Raw genomic sequence first — 19410 nt, 5'->3', positions numbered from 1 at the left:
GGAGTAGTCGCTCCACCAACTCTCTCACCTCACCGTATGCTAGCCTTCCCGGTTAGTTCAGTTGGTAGAATGACTGTTCCGGTGAAGCGGTGGTCCCGGGTTCGAGTCCCGGACCAGGGACGAATTTTTCTTTAACTACGAAGTTTCTGTGGAAGCTGTATACCTTTCCATTGTAGCCGTGTGGCTGCGCTTGGGTGGATGCCAATGAGTAATTACTCCGTTATTACACATCCACTCCACTTTAGGGGTATCCCCTAAAACATTTGATCTAGTATTACTTTTCGTTGCGTGCATTGTGCTTTGGCAAGTTCACTCGCCCCATCGAGAAGCGTGCAAGCTGTGAATAAAGCAACTAATGGTTTTCAAATAGCTTGGTTCTACCTTCTCTGTCGCTTAATGCACGGGTTTCACGCGAGAAAAGACGAAACGAGATTGTATACGCTGAAAGTCTACGTAAACTGATATCTTCGCTTAAAGTTTTCTAATAAGGAAAAATTTAGTAGCTGTATACCGTTCCCTTTGTTTCGCTGCCTGCGAAATATGGCCGACGGGTACATAATTCACTCCATCAATGCCACTCACAGCGCTGAGAACACACACACGCGCACAGTGAACGCGCGGACGACGCAGCTTTGCGATGCGTATATGCTGCCTGTTATTTATGAGGAATGGTACGAAATGAGTTCGCCATGTGTGCACAGTCGGCGGCCTCTGAGTCGTCGGTACCACGTGGAATCAACTGAAGCGCTATGACAATGATGGCGCTTGCTGCCGTGTTCCCAGCTGCAGCGATGCAGCTACTTCGGCGCTCGTTGGAATTTCCCACTTCACAGCAAACATGGCGCCCGACTGCTCAGCCCAAGGATGCGGGATCGAATCCAGGCAGTGGTGGACTCATTTAGATGGCGGCGAAATGTAGGAACCTCAGTGTGCGGTGTGACATGAGTGCTCGTTAAATAACGCCATGTTGTCTAAATAATATCAGAGCTCTGCGTCTCTAAGAGCCGATATGCAGCTCTAGCATACCATACCATACCATACCATACCATACCATACCATACCATACCATACCATACCATACCATACCATACCATACCATACCATACCATACCATACCATACCATACCATACCATACCATACCATAACACATGTATAGACCATGGCGAGAAGCCTTGACCACAGCTTGCGCCTTCAAAGGGTAAAGGCGCCTCATTGCACGCACAACTTCTGCGATATCCACTGCAACGCAAACCTCTGTGATATGCGCTGTATCACTTATGCCTGAAATATTCGCATTTATGTTGGAGATCAGACTAGTAAAAATATGATACAGTACGAATAAGCAGCACGTGCCCTTTTCAAGTATATCCGTCAAGAAACTGGCCGTGGCAGTTTGCCCTTGCTAGTCCTAGAAGCTAGATTATAGGCAGGATACTATACGCACTACAGGAATGCCAAGAAGACGTGTAGTGCGGCCAAAGTTGTAAAGCGATTTGAGAGTGTCCAGTTTAAAGAATTCGCAGTACGGACGATAAAGAGAACCGTCTGTTTACCCGTTCACAAGACAAGTATTTATACAGAATACGCCAAAGAAATGTGCAAAGAAGCGTTTTAAAAGCACACAGAAACAAAATGAGCCTTGAAGGCGTGGCGTAATCACAACGCTTGCCACCGAATCAGAACCTCTGCCTCGTGCCATCACAACTAACCCGCGAAGAAGCGAACTTACTTCTACGGCGAACAAAACGGCGCCGCACAAACGCATCCGAAATATTCGCGGTGCATACGTGCGGCTAGAGCAGTCAGGTGTGCATGGCGATCAATGTCTCGGTACAAGAGCAGAGTGCTATTACAATGAGGATTTCTCCCGAGCTCCGGAAATAGAATCGACGGGTGTCCTTCATTTCATTTTTTATGCGAAGCATATTACTAGAGCTACACTACAGCCCGTCGAGCGCGGCGGTGGAGCTACCATTGACCTTTAGCGTGACCACGTGACACCACGTGACAACATGACGTCACAGCAGAGGAGAGATGGGCTGCCGGCTCGCGCGGTCGGCCGCGGCGGTGGAGGCTCCACATCAGAGGCGCTGCAGCTGACCACGTGACGCTACAGCAGCGGTATAAAGCTGAGCTTGCCTCGCTCTCCGGGCACTTACGAGGCGGCCAGGTGTTGGGATGCCGCCTAGAAGCAGGGCTGATTAGAACGAGAAGCGAAAGCTTCAGCGTGCCACAGAGACCGATGAAGAGCGGGATGAACGTCAACCAAGGAAAGCCATGTATTACCAAGCCTAGCCATCAATATGCTTCGCATCTGACTAGGCTTAACCTTAGCTAAGCCTCAGCCATTTTTTTTACTTTCGTGTCACTGAATAAAATTTTTGACTCAGCCATTTTTTTTACTTTCGTGTCACTGAATAAAATTTTTTACATTCTTGTTTTTCTTTGCGAAGGGCTGTTTAATCATAGTTGTGACGGCAATGGCAGCCACCGTCCTCCAAATTCTAATAACACTACACGCGATGTTCTCGGCACATTGCATGTATTAGTTCTTGTGCTCAACGCTGTATCCTCTGTGACATTTTGGTGCTTTAAAGACCTCTAGTGAGTATGCAGCGTCTTATCGTACGCTATGCCACGGTATGCTGCCATCCACGTGCATTTCTATCTTCGCTGAGTGCGTCGAGCCGTACCAGATAGCACACAATTGATACAATATCATAATGACCGGATAGACACCGATAAAATCTCTGGAACCGTTTTTATTGACGTCAACTGTATACATTGGTTTTTCTCGCTCACCAAGCTTTTAGCAAGCATTGAAAAAAAAAAAACGATTTTTCAGCATGACACCCTGGCTCTATGGGCCAGGTGGTCGCCTAATACTTTTCGGAACCGCTTCTTTGTGATTTCAAGGCAAACATTGCCGGCTGGAATGAGGAGATTTTCATAGTGCAGGGTCACGCATCGCCATATCTTTAGCGACGGCGCTATTTTGATAGATTACTGAAAGCTCTAGTGAGTGGGCGAAAAACTGCTGAAATATTTATAACTGTGGATCCTTGTCCTTATCTCTGGGGCCGGTCGACACTTTTCTCTCTATATATTAGGCATCTTTGCCAGGGTTTAAACTTGTTTGAAGTAATTACAGTTAGTACATAGAGCCCTGAAGGTGACTTTCTGAGGCTTCCAGACGCACTTTTAAACTACCCACGTGTGAGTGACGATCGAACACAGCAGCTGGAAGCCCTCATTACGTTGCGATGAGTACACTCTAAAGGTGAATAGGGCAGATGTGGCTATTCCTGGTGAGCTTTAGAACAGGCAAGTGTAGGGCGTGTCACCAAAGGGTTGCACTCAGTGCAAGCACTACAGAAGAAAACAAAGAAGCCACGTGGCGACAAGAGTTTCCCGACGCTGAAGGGGCCGGTCACAAGACTGTGGTGATCTGCTTACTGCACAAGATATCCGCAATCTTAAACCGATTGTTCGGAAGCTTAACCTGAAAGCTCTTGTGTCCACTTCGGGAGGGGCTAGCTATCTCAAGCCTAGCCCTATCACTTCCCCAGACAAACAAGATAAGCACAAAATGGGAAAGAACAATGCAGCTTTACTCACACTATCGATACGATGCACGGGCTAAGAACATAGTGTATGGAATTCAGGGGAGGAATCGAGAATACCAAGAATATCTAATATCGCCTGTGATTTGCTGATCAGTGCCTCGACAGATGACCGGCGACGACCCGTAATAGTCTGCGTTTCCGCAATCGTTGTTTTGTTGCGAAAGCAACACTACGCGAGTCGCCGAGCCATTTCGCGGAGCTGAGGCAAGGCCATACTGAGCATGCGCGGGGAGCAGTGACGTCACACGGCGCACAGCTGGCACGCCGCCGCCGTCGCTGCACGGGCGACAAAAAGGTACCGCCGCCGCGCTCGCCAGCTGCGCATGCGCAGTAGCGGCGCATAGCTAGCGTGCCGGGGCCGCCGCCGCTGCCACGCGCTCTCCATCGTCTCTCTCGCTCTCCTCGTTGCTTTCGCAATCCTCCAGGTTTAACCATAGCAAAACCACTGCCAATTTTTTTCCTTGTAGATACTGCTGACAGTAGAAAGGGACGACCGTACGTCACGGTTTAACTAGTTTTGTGGGACGTGATCACCACGACTGTATTCCGCCATTTTCTTTACAGCTGTTTACGCCAAAACACTGCATGTGGTTTCAACGTCGGCATGCAAATGGTCATACCGAACGTAAGACAATGAAAGTACGGTGAATATATTGCAGATCAGAGTTTCCGGCCATTTTTAATAGAGAAGTAAGGAGATTATGTTGCTGAGGGACGTGTACTGCACATGTCACCGCATTGGGAGTTGGCTGCTGTCCCAAAAAACGTCAAGGGACTGGTTTAAGCTGTGGCCTTATGAAACGCGGAAGCGACCATTGCATAACCGCAATCGTTGCCTATAATGCATAAGGTAATTTAGTTTATTTCGTACACGCCTATCTGATGTCTGTTTCGTTATGTCGCATTATAATTTCGCTGATTACAGCTCATGGCCAAATGTTTCAATCAATGCAATGTGCTTTAATCATAGGAATTAACATGGAAGCCTGTGAACGGGGCAGGCAATTTTGATTCCGAGACGTTGCGCACCGATTTCTGAGTATCTGCCATTGGAAGCCACGTCTATCACTCCCTGTTGTGGAAAAATAAGATAACAAATGCAGGCTACCGAAGCTGCACGCTGGTTGGTGGCTGACGCCGCTTTGATGGTGCTTCCGAAACTACCGTTATACCGTTGACAACTGCCACCGCAAGTTCGCACCTCTAGTATAGCTGTTTTAGGGCACTATAGCAAAACAGTTCATATCTGAGCCGTTAGTAATTGAATTACACTGCCTTTCCGGGCTCCGAAACATCGACAACACACGAACGCTAATAGACATGAAATTCTGCCATTGCGCCTCGACTATTGTTTGATCCACAGCTTTACTTAGTGAAGGAATTTCCACAGTCCAGTCGCCATGTAGGCAAATGCGCTCAACATTTCTTACGTTGCACAAGGCTGGTGATAGCACATACGCTTTTTGGCACAACTCTTTCAGAATCGTGCACAGATATGCTGGCGGTACTGCAGATCCTGCTGCGGTAATTCCACAATGTTCTCAAGAGGTACTATCGCGCTCAATATGAGTTGCAACGCGCGGTCATCGTTCCGTGGCTCGTTCCGTGGGTTGCCTCCTCCAAACAGTCGCTCGGAATTCTGGGAGAAACTGCTGTTCCAGGAAACAACAGCACCCCCGCTCAGGAAAAAGTTTTTCCCAGAATTCCGAGCGACTGTTTGGAGGAAGCACCCCACGGAACGAGCCCCGGTCGATGACCGCGCGTTGCAACTCATATTGAGCGCGATAGTACATGTCGGCCATTACGAAAGATGCTGGATAGAATGCCTGAGGTAGCACAGGAAAGAGTAGCCAGTGGTTGTGGAGCAACTCGGAATTCGCTGTTAAGAGCGGGGATGCAGACCCTATACCGAGAACATCGTGTTCTACCAGCCGTGATAACGTTATGCTACGCGATGTTAGCAAAAAGATTCAGCGTATCGTCGTGTTATTCCGCAGACTGGAATAAATACGTGCAACCATAATATATTAACGTGCAAGTTACACAGGGAATCGTTAAATCTCTAGGAATACACCATCTATATGTAAGTGCATTTCAGATGACGCCATTAAAAAATGTTTCCTAATCTTTAATCGTGCACGCTGTGTTTGTATCCTTCTTACAAGAACGGTTAATTAATTAATCCCCAGCGACCGAATTCCGACATGCATATGCCCTGTGCACGCCGTGTAGTCATTTACTGCATGGAGCTTACAATAAAAGGTTGATGTTAATCGGTCTCTGTACGAAAGCACTGCTTCACGAGGTCTAACCGGCTCCCCGAGTTTGTGTAAACCTTGACCCTTGATGCTGACCTTGGCCAAGCCAAAAACAAGTATTGCCGTGTCTGGGTTTCGAACCGGTGGTGGCGCGTACAGATCAACTTCGCCGGCCACTGCACGAGTGCACAGTGCTATCGCTGCAGCCGATCACGCCCCGTGCTGAACTGCAACACAGTCCCGCGTTGTGCACTGCACACCATCGTCTCCATCAACTAATACTACTATCGAGCTAATACCATCGCCAGACGTGCCGACGACCCAGCAAAGCAACCAGGCTTAACATATACTTTCGCATTCTTATAGTTCTTTTAGCGCACAAAACGACAGCACGTGAAGACAAGAAAGACAGGACAGGGCGCTCTTGCAGTTAGTTGTTGCCTTGCAAGAGCGCTCTGTCCTGTCTTTCTTGTCTTCACGTGTCGTCGTTTTGTGCGCTAAAAGAACTCTGAGAATGCAATGGACCAACTAGCCAATGCAACAACTAGAGAGAGAGAGAGAGAGAGAGAGAGACTCTTTAATGAAATACAAAAAATCGCTGGCATGCTACTCTGCGTAGGGAGGGGAATTTGGGAGATAAAGACAATACACAATACAACTAGACCAACGCATTGTACTGGAACGTACTTTCGCATATCTACTCGGTTTAACAGCGTTAAAACCTTGCCAGCTTTTTTTAATAGCCAGCACATTTCCGATCAAACTGTTCGTCTTTACTGTGACCCCTGTGACTCAAGAAAAAGAAGGCGGGAATGGGGGACTTCCAGCCCGCGTCCAAAAATTCCTGGTCTCTCATTTCGTGACAAATGCTGAGGGGAATAAAAAGACTTGTGGGATAAAAATTGTTTCCTCTCTGTGGGCGTTCCAGTGAGTTCAAAGCCTTCAATTTGGTCTTTCATACAAGTCGGACTAACTGCACGAAATGTACGAAATGTTAATTAAGAGACGAAAGAGCGATTTCTGTATTTGTAAATTTTTAATACTGGGTTTTGAATTAAGGCTACATTAGGTAACACGATATGGAGGAAACCATATTTATAATATGGGCATTAAACGGTTAAAATGCCGGCGCCGAAGAAAGAAGGACTGAAAGATACGGTGCATTAGTCCCATTGCTTCTTCAGAAAAGGGGAAATAGAAGGGGCTCGAAGAAGAAAGCCATTTGTCTCCTTTTACTGTCAAACTCAAAAGAGCGCGACCGATGCGCGCCTGAGAGGCGCGAGACAATGTTTACTCGAATACGCTCCCTGGATTGTTTGGTCCTTGGGTTTTTGCGCATTTAGCTTGGCCGTACGTGGAGTGCTCACGCTTCGCTCTTTCAGCCTTCCGCAAGCTCGGAGTTGTTGTTGAATGAAAAGCACTCGGGACAAATCAAGGACACCAATCACAGACGCACTCTCGAGTGGTGTACAGCACCCGGCAGGCCGGCGATTACGGGTTGCTTGAGGCGCGGTGGTTATAATGGCGCGAAAACTTGGTGTAACTGCCATGCCTGCAGATTTTATCCCTTTTCTTTACTGCTTGTGCCTTTTCTTAAATATTGTTTTGGTCACCGCGCTAAAGGTGTCCGCTTAGTTCAGTAACTACAAATTCAATGTCGTTTGCCTGTGGCAACCCCCGTTTACTGCTAGTTTATGTTCTCTTACCCACGAAAAGTTTTGAACAAAAAGCTAATCCGCAGCATCTTACATGTGCCGATAGACCCGTCAGACCACGTGTGAAGTGCGCTGTGGAGATAGCTTGCAAAATTTCTCCACCTTTTGAAAAGTGTTCTATTGGTCAGACAGGCCGGTGCATAAATCAGACGACAAGGTAACGCTTGAAGTCTACTGAGAGAAAAACTATTAGAGAATCTGCTTGGGCACTGTGAAGCCACCTAATATATTATATACAGGTGTTTCACCTGAGATGTTCTTCAATTTTAAAAATAGGCTTTTTGAGTTGGAAGTCCACTTTTTCGGCATAGCATTGTCAGTTGTGTAGCGCATCACAAATAGCTAAGACGTGCTAGCCAGGAGGCTGTTTAACTAGTATTAATTGGTTACCCTCTGAATTATTGCTGCTAGTCTCTTTAATTACTTACAGCCGTGTAGCCTACTGGAAGTAATATCCATATTAGTTTTCAGAGTTTCAAAAACATAGCCTCGGCTCTGTGGCCCAAAATTTTTTTCGCTATTTCCGCGAGTTACACGCACTGGAGGGGTAGCTTTGCTTCCAATAGTGTCGAAAGCGCTTTTATTTTATTGCGATATAACCAAAATTTGTTGTGGCACAATGTTCAGGGTAACTGCGTTTTCGAAATTGTAAGAACTGATATGATTAGTTATGGCGGGCTACAAGGATTCAATAAATAAGGAGACTTACAGTGAAAGTTAGAAGTGTGTGTGTGTGTGTGTGTTGTGTTTTATGGCACATAGGCGAAAAGTTAGGAAGTTAAGTAATCAATATTAGTTTACTAGACTACGTTTTAGCGGTGTTCTGGTGAGTTACACCACTGACAATGCTATGCCGAAAAAAGCGCTTTACACTAGAAAAAGCTCACTTTTAAAAGTTACAGACATATTAGGTGAAACACCTGGTATTATATAACAGTGCAAGAGTAACAGGAAGAAGTAGGATCGTCATTACACGCGGTGGTATTACTAAAAGGATACTTAATGAGCGGGAATATATGCTTAAGTGACGCGTGTGCCTCTTAGCACCCCAGCGAGGTAAGGCTGCGAAAAAACCGCAGAAATCAAGCTAAGAGAACCTAATCTGAAGTAGAATCCTCTTCTGTGTATCTATGCGGTGTCACTCTTTCACCCTGATCCAGCCGACGTGTCCTTATTCGGCTAGGACTGTATCGGGTGTCGCTTGAAGAGAAACGGATCTCTGTTTTTGCAAGAAATGAGGACTTTTTCTCTTGCTTTGCTTTCTGCGGACGACTCCGAGGGCAGTTATGTATTTCACGATTTGTTTCTCTCATATCATGGTTCGTATAGTCGCAGGACTCTAACTCACTTAACTTCATGACACAGTGTGCCGATAAATGAAAGAGGGAAGGCTGCTGCCGGACGATTTCTGTTCCGCTCATGGCACGTATCCGGTGCCTCTGTGGTTTTCTTCTTTGTCCGTAATCTGACGTAGAAAAAAAACAATGTGAAACTTACAAGAAAAATCCTCGAACATTTTCGCAGCTTGAATCCGCAATTCAGGACAGTAAGAAACTAGCGAAGAACACTAAAAGGAGTTTCGAGAAAGACCAAATTTAAAATACTCCCTAAGTGAATTGAGAAGATGATCGTACAAAAATGTATTTGGATGTCGAATCAAGTACACTCTGCAAAGATCCGACTTTGCCGCTGTTTTCTCAGCGTTACATACCCATCGATGCGGTTCAACTAATGAAGCGCCTGCGCATTTACCAAGGTCAACGTTCGCAAGCACCGTAGCCCTTTAGACACGGCAGTAGAGGCCCCTGTGCACTAAGACCGTCCACGAGATCGACCTGCCGGCGCCGCTGTCTTGACAACTCACCCGATCGAGCGCCGTTTGCTGCGCGGGCGAAAGGTCTCCGAAGTAACCGCTCATGGCTTCTGCCTCCGTCTCACGCGCCGCGGGACAGAAAGTGTGGCGAGACCGCCACTGGTTCCGTCCTCTGGGCGGCCTTCGGAAGCGGGCGGAGTGCGCTGATAGCGGGGACCCCGAGGCAGTGCTCGTACGAGACGGCAAGGGCAGCCGCATCTTCCGTCTTCTATTTCTGTTGCGATTACATGAGTTCTTCCAACCGGAGGCCATAGATAGTCTTGCACGTCCGTTCTCTGGCCTTTGCTTTTCACATGCAAAAGCCTACAGATAGGCAGAACAAGCGCAAAGGAGACGCAGGACTGGAGATTAAATGATAACACACAAACACTACCGCTTGACTATTTTTCTTGTTCTGCAACGCATTTCCGGCGGTTTTCTCTGTTTATGAGCTAGCTAACCCGTTGTGGCAATCGGCGGTGCAGGCAGGGCATTTTTATACTTATATCTTATTCTGGACGCAACTAACGTGTGCCGGTAAGCTACGAAAAAACCGGCCCAGCAATTCATGCTCCCTGATACCCGTCAGACGTGAAAGGGAGTGATCTACTCGAGGCATAAGCCGGAGCCACAGTTGCTAGCGGCGCCTGTTCTCTGTCGTCTCTCGACCATTTGTCGGCTCCGTGCCAGGGCAACTTCACTAACAGTAACCTTTCATTCTTGTTCTTATGGAAAGTCAGATAAACAGTGAACAATCATGGAGGAAGCGATTTCTGAAAGCTCCATCTCGTTGCGAAATTTGATAATTTCCAAAATTGATGTGCTTATCTTATCTTCGCAGTTTGCGGGACATGCACAATGGAGTTGTTTTCATATCGACACGAAACACGAGTCGACCGATAACCAAACCCTTTTAGCACCAACACTATGCATACACGGGCGAGTTGGTGATGCATTATACTAGGACAGCGCAAGAGGCGACGAAACGTAAGGAAACAGAGGACAGGACAGCGCTTGTCCGATGTTTCGCTCTTTTTCGGCCACGTTTTTTGGCGCTGTTGCCGTAGTCATCATTTAAAGTGACAACAGGCTCTGGAGCAAAAAGAACGAAATTCCGCATTAAAGAAGGAATAAAAATATAGTGTGGCCGCAGCGCCTGTTAAGATCGCTTGGTCTGCATAGGTAACAACTCTATACATACACAGTACAAGCAGTCTCGCATGGGTACATCTACTTTTATCCGCAAACGTAGGTATGCAACGAAAACTTTACAAAGTTAAGTAATAATTTACACTGCAAGTTATTAATTCCCATGCCATAAAAAATTAGGTGGGGAGAGTTGGGCGAACAAAACTAAATTAATAAAGGTGTCTGATGAAATTCGCGAATAAATAATAAAAGTAACTAAATCAACAATACTACTGGAAGAAACTACTGAATACCTACGGGCTTCCATTCCAAGAGCAAGCACACAGGATCAACTGATACACCAACATGTAGCAACAATCTCTGCAGCGCTTCTTTTCCAAAACCAAGCTTTCACGTATAGCAATCGGTTAATTTATTTCTTGAACCTGTGTTTAGAGCAGGTAAAGTGTGCTCATTCTTCCACTTTACTTAGTATTTTAATTGCTTGGAAGCTACACGTTTGTTTTCGTTAATTCATTGTTATCTTCGGGGCGGTAGGAGATTTTTGTGCGAGTGAGCGGAGTTAAATGTCGTGATCCTGTTTACCCACCAGCTTACAATATTGGAAGCAACGGGGCGGTTCTCGTGTTCACATACTGGCCATGAAAATTCCTTTTGGTAAGAGGAACAGATTCCTGAGTCTTCGCCTCATACAAAAGCACCGTAAGAAAAAAAAGTGCGTAATACAACTCCATCTTCAATCAGAGTGGTAGCAGCGGCGTTGATTTGTACGAAATTCCAACAATTTTTAAACGATCGGCATTACTATGATTTGAATAAGCGTTCCAATATAAATGTTTATTTAATCATACTGCTAAGAACAGTTGTTCGCTTACTTGACTTATCTGGTCATCGTTGCACACAAGTTTATCTCGTAATGAAGTCAAGAGTTGGACGAAAACTCGTCTGGTCGGGGTAAATGATAATTAGATGAAACTGTAAACGGCAACCAAAAAAAAAAACAAGACATTCCGGATCCCGTACGGGAGAGAGTTACTATATTGTAAGCAACGGAGCTGTTCTAATGTCCTCATTCTGGGCATGAAAATTCGAGGTTGGTTACTTACAGTGGTTTATTGCAGGTTTGCAGCAAATATGAAAATATTTTCTTCTGTGGTTCAACCTAGCATTGACCTTAATGTTACCGTTAACCAAATGCATGAACTTTTGGTATTCAACTGTATTTGTGCCCTTTTGCGGATATCAATTGTGATTATCAAGAATTCTTGTAAAACCCACGTCAGAAGCACTTTGAAAACAAGGATTCTGAATGAAACGTTTATGAACATGGCAGAGAGAGAAAGTTGCTGTTTAATTAAAAACAGATATTTTATTCTGCGTTTAAAAAAAACGCTTACATGTTGCTCTGAGTTGGGGATGGGTTTTGAGAGAGAAAGGTGGTAAGAAAAGCGAGCAGGACATAAATAACGATATAAAGAAGAATTAAAATATATGGGTATCGATTTGGGGTGAATATGGTCCAAACGGGTGTGAAGTATAGTTTTACAGTTTGTGAAGAAGTCCAATGCGGAGCCAAAAATTCATGCACATGCTAAATTCTATAGGATTGGGAAAGTGAAAAGCACGGAATCGTCAAAACGAAAAATTATAGTCAGCCTCGGGTTTGATTGCTGGGGTGGGACTGGGCTTTGCGGTGGTTTTCCTGGCACATCATGCACGTCAGAAAATGAGGTAAAAAGACCTCCTCACTATTATCCTCATTGTTGGTTTAGTTCAGAGCTTAGCCATCCCCTCCGAACTCCCGTTACCCCGGTGTTGCTTGCGCCTGGACCACCCTGTCTCAGGAAACTTTCCAACCACACCACTTGGGTTATGCTTTTGCCTCTAATGGTTACGTTTGCCTTTGACTAGTACGCGCTGTCTTAATGCTCCCACTTATAATTGTTTCTTGCATTACACTTTATTCTCTCTTTTTTTTTCCGTAGCTGCGTACGAAATTCTACAGGGAGACAAGGCGTTCTTAATTTTTTCGTGACCGAAAACCAATGCTGACCAATGAGACTGTTGCCTATGTGCCATACAGGGCAAAACTGGCCCTCGTATTGTAATACCATTGCTTTCCTAGAATGACTGCATTGTCGATCCTTTCCATCGTCACAAATGGTGGAGTCCCATCGCCACTGCTTACACCGTCACCAATGCCAACACCAGCGCTTCATTTGTGATGTAAATGTTGATGTATGATGGTTCTCACGTCATCCTACTTTTATGGTCTTGCGCAAGTTTTCGGGTAAGTGCATGCTCATTATATCGGGACTGCATGCGTCGGAAAGAGGCGTTCATCATTAGAGGGATGTTTTTCTGTTGCCTCTTTCCGCAACCTTCAGATAAACAAGGTGGCTCCATCGATTGATAAGCCGGCGCGTAAGGCTTGAATTCGCACGCGCTCTGGACACGTGACAACTCTTGAGTATCGGCCAGGACAAGTGTCATTTGGCGCGTGTTTTTTTTTTGTACTTTTATCTTTGTGGCTGGTTGAGTGCTTGTGTCCACAAATTAATATCTTCTGTTTGTTTGTTAACGGGAGAGCAAACGATTTTAAGACAGTACCTGGTTATTTAAGAAAGGATGCAATTTAAGCACTGTTAGTTTCGAACTAGGAAATGGTAGAAACATGGTGAAACAAAATAGCTATCAGATTAAGTGCGAGCTGGCACGCTGCCACTTCCGTCAGCATAGGATTGCAAACGACGCACTCGTTCAGAAATACCACCGAGGCTCTGGCGCAATGCTCAATGATGCAGTTGAAGAGGCGGCTTTTATTTGCCCGACTGTAGTGGCCGCGGCGAAACGCCCGACTCTCGCGGTTTGTGGCCTGTGATCATACGACAATGCTTTCCAGTGAGAGCAAGACCATTTGGCATTCGCGGAGTGGTTTTCCTGTAGAAGAGGAAAGCGTCGCTCCACAGCTTATATAACAATCCACACTTACCGTCCCCTGGGCTATTGTCCTTTCAGGCACTGTCGCAACACCTTCAATCGGCTCCATGCTATAACAGGCGGCCCGTAAAAACAAGCATGACGGTTTTTTTCGCTTTGTGCAGTGAAGGCACAAACGGCTGTCAGTGGCAAGCTTTGCACCGTAGCATCGTTGTTATGATCGCACGTGGCAGAAAATCGCAGGAGTGTGGCAACCTCAGCACGACGAACTGTACACGGTGAACATGATTATATGGAACAACAGAGCCGAAACTTAGAGCTGACATTTATTTTCGACAAAGCGCATTTATTTAAACGTCCCTTTCTTAGAAACAGAAACTAAAGGAAGGGAGAAAGAAAGAAGAAACGGACGAAAGAACGAAGGAAGGAAGGAAAATCAACAAATAACCAAGCATGAACAGAATCAGGTATTCACAACCTATTTTTCTTTACCTTAACTGCCATTTAACTAAACGACGCAGGGATGCATTCTTTTATTTAGAGGCCCTTCCAGTGTCTACATGTATTGCCGCATAGCGCCGAGAGACGCTTTCATTGCGTTCGTATGAGATGAACAGAGATGTATCTCGTCAGTGATCGGTTGCCATATGTCCAGACTTCATGCGGCGGCGCAGATTCAAAGCTAAGCGAAATCACATGTGCTAGTAGCAAATCACCAAAAGAAGAAGAAAAAACCTGGAGTTGGGAGTGCTATTAGTTAATTTTGATCCAGTTGGGTTCACCGGCTTTCACTCCGCTGTGTTTAAGTGCTTCGGTGAAAACGTCTTTTTTTTTTTCGACCGGCGTAAGTGCCCGAAGTTTCTACGGTGTTAGTTTACCATTGTCCACTGCGCGTTAGTCACATGGTTCGATTTTATTTATTTTTATTTTTGTTACAGGAGCTGTTTTTTGGCCTGCTGATTTTCGTTTCCTGCATGCCGTTGGAACCCCTGGCATTAGAGACGGTCAACAAATAACCGCTCTTGTTTACATAGGCACATCTTGTCTGGGGAAATTATCTTCTATGGTCTCGGTAGGTAATGTAAAGCACGCAGCCATAACCCTGCAAACGTTCCACAACACAGTGGTAAGTTGCTATTCTCATTTTCAATGTTCTTGCTGGCGCGAGAGAACTTGCGCAACGACACTTAGCAGCTCGTCTATGGCGTTTTAGTCCTAAGGCATATTTTGACACCAAAACTCGGAGTAAAATGTATGAATTTGGCAGTTAACCTATTACTCAACGGAGCAAATAATGCGGCTTGAACGGCGCGCCAGAGTATGGCGTGAATTTCTGCAAAATCGCCTATACATTCTTTTGCACAATTCTTGCTTTGTATGCTCGTAGTTATTATTGCTCTCAATTTACTTTGCGTTGTAGCGGCCATTTATAACTAGGTTATTATTTCGTACGGATGATATTATTTTTCATGTTGTCGTTTTCTTTTTCTCTCCTGCAAATTGGACTTCTATCTGCTCCTTTACAGTCTTTGTAAGAAATATACAGCCCAAGAGATTTGCTTCCAAGCGGTGTAGCGGGGCTATTAAGCATACTTGACAGCCTTAAGGCTGTGAGGGTTGAGGACTTAAGTTCCTCCTGCCTTCGAGAGATTAGGGGCCCTGAGTATGCAAGAGGCTCACTGGAAGGTTCAGAAGAAGATCCCTTGGGCTGTATACTTTTGACAAAGACTGCACATTGTCCAGAGCTCTATTGCACGATGCATTTCGCCCAATTCCCTCACACCAGCTGAATACGTTTGGCAAAAAAAAAAGTCAGTTTCATTGAATGGAAGCTTCCACTCTATGGTTCCAGGTTTCGGCTGGTACAGCCGTGAACTTTATTATTTGCGTCAGCGGCAATTATCGAACGGCTGGTTTTTTTTTGCGCCAAACACAGCAAGAACATAATAGTCGAAACCTTTAGCTGAAGCAGGCTCCTAGCAGAACATACTGTTAAGTAAAAACAAAACGAAACAAAACAAACTCTGCCTGTAGAAGGCGTGGAAGGAGGAGTTAGCGCGCCTGATACACTGAGGTTTGAGGCGCACTTGGGCTTGCTATAGAAAAGACACCCATATTAGTAGTAATAGTAAACAGATTCTTACGCGGGCTAGAGAAGACGGTGAAGTATCTCGTAAATAATGGTTTCGGGTTTATTTCCGGCTTTGCGGTTTCTTTTACGTGCACGAAAAAAATGCACACGCGTTTCCGCATTTCGCATCCAGCTGCGGAAAGGTTAAAACCTGCGACCTTTCCCTTTACTGCTTGTGCGTTTCCTTAAACATTGCTTCGGTGCCTGCCCTAAAGATGCCTGCTTTTGTTGAATATCAATGAGTTCAATGTTCTCGCTTGTGGCTGCGGATGTTTTCTGTTCATTTATGCGCATTTTTTTTTCTCATAGAGTCTTATATCTGCAAGTACGTGGAACAGAAACTAGTCCACCGCGTTTGAAATGTGCCAATAAATTGGTCCGCGCGTCTAACCGCATGTTAAACGCGCTGTGAAAGTAAGCGAAATTTCTCTGTTCTCCGAAGAGTGCTCTATCCTTCAAACAGAACGATGCCTAAAGAGGCAGCTACAAAATACAAGATACACTCGGAGAAAAACTATGAAAGCATCAGCTTATACACAATGATTCAACCCATTATAACACGTATTTTATAATATTGCGTCAATAACACGAAGAAGTATGATGGACGTCGCGCGCGGTCGCACTAGTAAAAGTTCACCTAATAAATTGAAATATAGGCACAAGTGAGTACTGTGCATCGTAGCGCTGCAGTCAGTTAAGTTTGCATCGAGTAGTCATCAAATTATAACATTGTGTAATGCCTACCAGTCTCTTATTCAGATTGCTTTAGAAAGTTATAATGTGTCTGTATTTAAGAAAAAAACTGACGATTCTTTTCCCCCCGGTTAAACTTCAGCTAATTCTGTATACTTAGTTTTTTGACTGTGTGTTTGTCTTCTGCTTTTTTTTTCTTAATGTGCATATTTTAAAATGTTTTGTTTATTGTTCATTGATATTTATTATTGTCTATCATTAACTATTTTCTATTGTGATCATGTTTTCTCATTGTTTTTTATCTTTTGTTCATTCGGCCCCCGTTTCCATGATGTGTTGATCGGGGTGTAGGCCTTGTCAGGAGGCATGCTTGGTCTACCTCCTTTAGCCTCACCTCGAGGGCATATTGTATATAATATGGCCAAATAAACATACTACTACTACTACTAGTGTAGAGATTTAGTTTTCAGGCCATACTTATCAAAGCTCTATCATACGCACCTGTCCAAATACATGCTGGCATATATAAAAACTGCGCAGAGATCAATTAGAACATACTCTGAAGATGCGAGCTCTCCTGTGCATCTAGACCGTGCCAAGTATTTACCCTCATGCTGCTGACGGTGCCGTTACCAGCAAAGGGTCCAGTGTCGCTCGAAGAGAAACGGATCCCTTTCTGTGAACGCAGCGAGCACTGTCTTTCTGCCTTCACTGAGTCTTCCGAGGAAGAGTCCGACTGCACTCACATGCTGCAAGATTGTTTCTCTCATATCAGTTGTTTGTATGCTGTCCAACGTCTCCTTTAGCTCAGTTTCTTCAGAGCTTATCATGCCGATAATTGTTGCGATAATTGTTGCAAGAAGATTGTTGCGGGACTATTTCTGCTTCGCCGATGGAATTTGGTCGTTGCCTCTCTTGTATTCTTGTTTGTGGTACGTATGACGCAGAAAAATGAATGTGAAACTTAAACGGAAAGTCCTTGAGCACTTTCGCAGCTCGAATACGCAATTCTATGAAGCTTGGAACTAATAAACAATAGCCAAAGATATTTCGATAAGTCCAAATTTAAAATACTCTCAAGCTGAATTACATGTGTCAATCGGACCAAAACATAGTTCAATACAAAATGAAGTACAGCCGGCCAAATCTTCAGCTGGCGTGTGTGATGACCGCGTTTTCCGGGCTCCTGCAGCTTATGACGGCGCAAACTTGCTAAGGTATCATATTTAAGCAGAGCCTCACTAAACTCCTGCTTAATATTAAGCTTTCCCCAAGTTTGCTTCGTCACAAAGCACAGGAGCGAAGAAAAAGCGGCCGTCGCGGACGCCACCTAAAGGTTTGGCCGGCTGTACAGTCCGCAAAGACACAGCTTTGCCGCTGTTTTCTTAGTGAATCACACCTGCCGATGCGGGTCAACAAGTGAAATGCGTGCACATTAAACAGCATGGACTATCCCAGGAATCTTAGCTATTTGGACCCGGCAGTAGATCGAGGAGCCTGTGCAGTAAGATAGGTTACGGAAGCGGCCTAGAGCCGCCGCTCACGTGGCCACTCACCCGGTCAAGCACAGCTTGCTGCCCGGGCGAGAGGTCTCCGACGTAGCCGCTCATGGCTTCTGCCTCCGTCCCGTGCGCCGCTGGACAGAAAGTGATACCGCCACAGCTGCCGACGTGTTGACGGCCTTCAGAAGCGAACGCAGAGGGGAGCTACCGTAGGCCACCCGGGAACGGAGTACGCGGAAAGCGGGAGCCCCGAGGCACTACTAGCGCGAGACAGCAAGGACGGCCCGTCTTCCGTCTTCTATTTCTGTTGTTGCGATTACACGCTTTCTTGACATCAGAGCTTTTAGATATAAGGTTTAAATAGAAACTGATTTGTTGATTTCTCGTTCATTCGAGGGAATGAAGGGACTAAAGGCGGCTATAAAGCCTGGGAGAAGTCACTGCCCCCCCCCCCTCCCCCCTCCTAAAATAAATAGAAAAAATACTCCAACACCCATGTACCTATCACTGCATGTTTGGCATTGTACGAGCCCAAAATAGATTCTACACCAGGCACAACTCTAAGTTATAGACGCTAGAAGGAATTTAATAGAACGTAGTGTCATGCATGGATTCATCCACTTTTACCCGCAACGGATACGGGGGCCGCAGCTGGCAAAGGACAGAGTTAATTGGAGAGACATGGGAGAGGACTTTGCTCTGCAGTAGGCGTAGTCAGGCTGATGAGGGTGATAAGTACACAACTGAAACTTCGGCAAAGTCAATTATGAATTTCCCCATGCACATTTCCATGCACTCAAACAAATCGAGTGAATAGGATGATCAGTCAGTAAAATAAAAAGCAGAGTATTGAAATTCGCTGCATACGTGATAAAAAAGGGATATAATGAACTATAGGTGCCGATTTGCTGATTAATTACAGGAAGAAAGTATGGGATTTTAAAGGTACTCCATTCCAAGAGAAAGCACAGACGATCGAGTGATGCACCAGCCTGTAGCAGCAGTCTTTGTAACTTTTTATTTCCAAAGTTTTAACGCATAATTATCTGCTTTATTAGCTTCTTGAATATTTATTTAGAGCAATTGAAGTGTGCTAATTATTAAACATTGCTTATCATTTGTATTGCTTGTAAGTAAAACGTTTGTTTTCCGTAATTCGTTTTTATTTCCGGGGCACACGGATATTTTTGACCGACCCAGTGGTGTTGAGTGTGGTGATCTTCTTTAATCATCATCTTATTCTTAACGCAAAATTTTCAGCCTGACCTGCCCTCACCATGAAGAAACGGCTGTAAAGCGGGGCTCTTATCACGTTCGCGTGCTCGCCTTGAAAATGAGAGAAGATTCGAAAGATCCGTTTCGCTAAGAGGATTTAGTTCTTGAGTCTGCGTAGTTGTGCACCATACTAAAGCACACTAAGAGGGAAAGCGCGTAATACAACAGATGCGTTGTTCTGTACAAACCGTACAAGCCTCGAAGAAATTTTCATAGGTCAGCAATAAGACGATTTACATGTGCACCCCATTTAGGACGTTTATTAAAT

General features: G+C 45.2%; 1 protein-coding gene across 1 annotated transcript in view; it reads right to left on the bottom strand.

Moving 5' to 3' along the window:
• The window catches only part of LOC149360112 (SEC14-like protein 2), a 65532-nt gene extending 47461 nt beyond the window's left edge, over positions 1-18071 (bottom strand). The window contains exon 1 of the mRNA XM_089572180.1: positions 17922-18071. Within this exon, the coding sequence (XP_089428306.1) occupies positions 17922-17975 (54 nt within the window). The 5' untranslated portion in view covers positions 17976-18071. The remainder of the gene's footprint in view (positions 1-17921) is intronic.
• Between the last annotated feature and the right edge of the window lie 1339 nt (positions 18072-19410).

The sequence above is a fragment of the Amblyomma mixtum genome, chromosome 2, assembly GCF_055824585.1.
Source record: "Amblyomma mixtum isolate Tamu chromosome 2, ASM5582458v1, whole genome shotgun sequence".
NCBI lineage: Eukaryota > Metazoa > Arthropoda > Arachnida > Ixodida > Ixodidae > Amblyomma > Amblyomma mixtum.
Note: the sequence above shows the minus strand (reverse complement) of the source record. Positions and strands in the feature narration are given on the sequence as shown.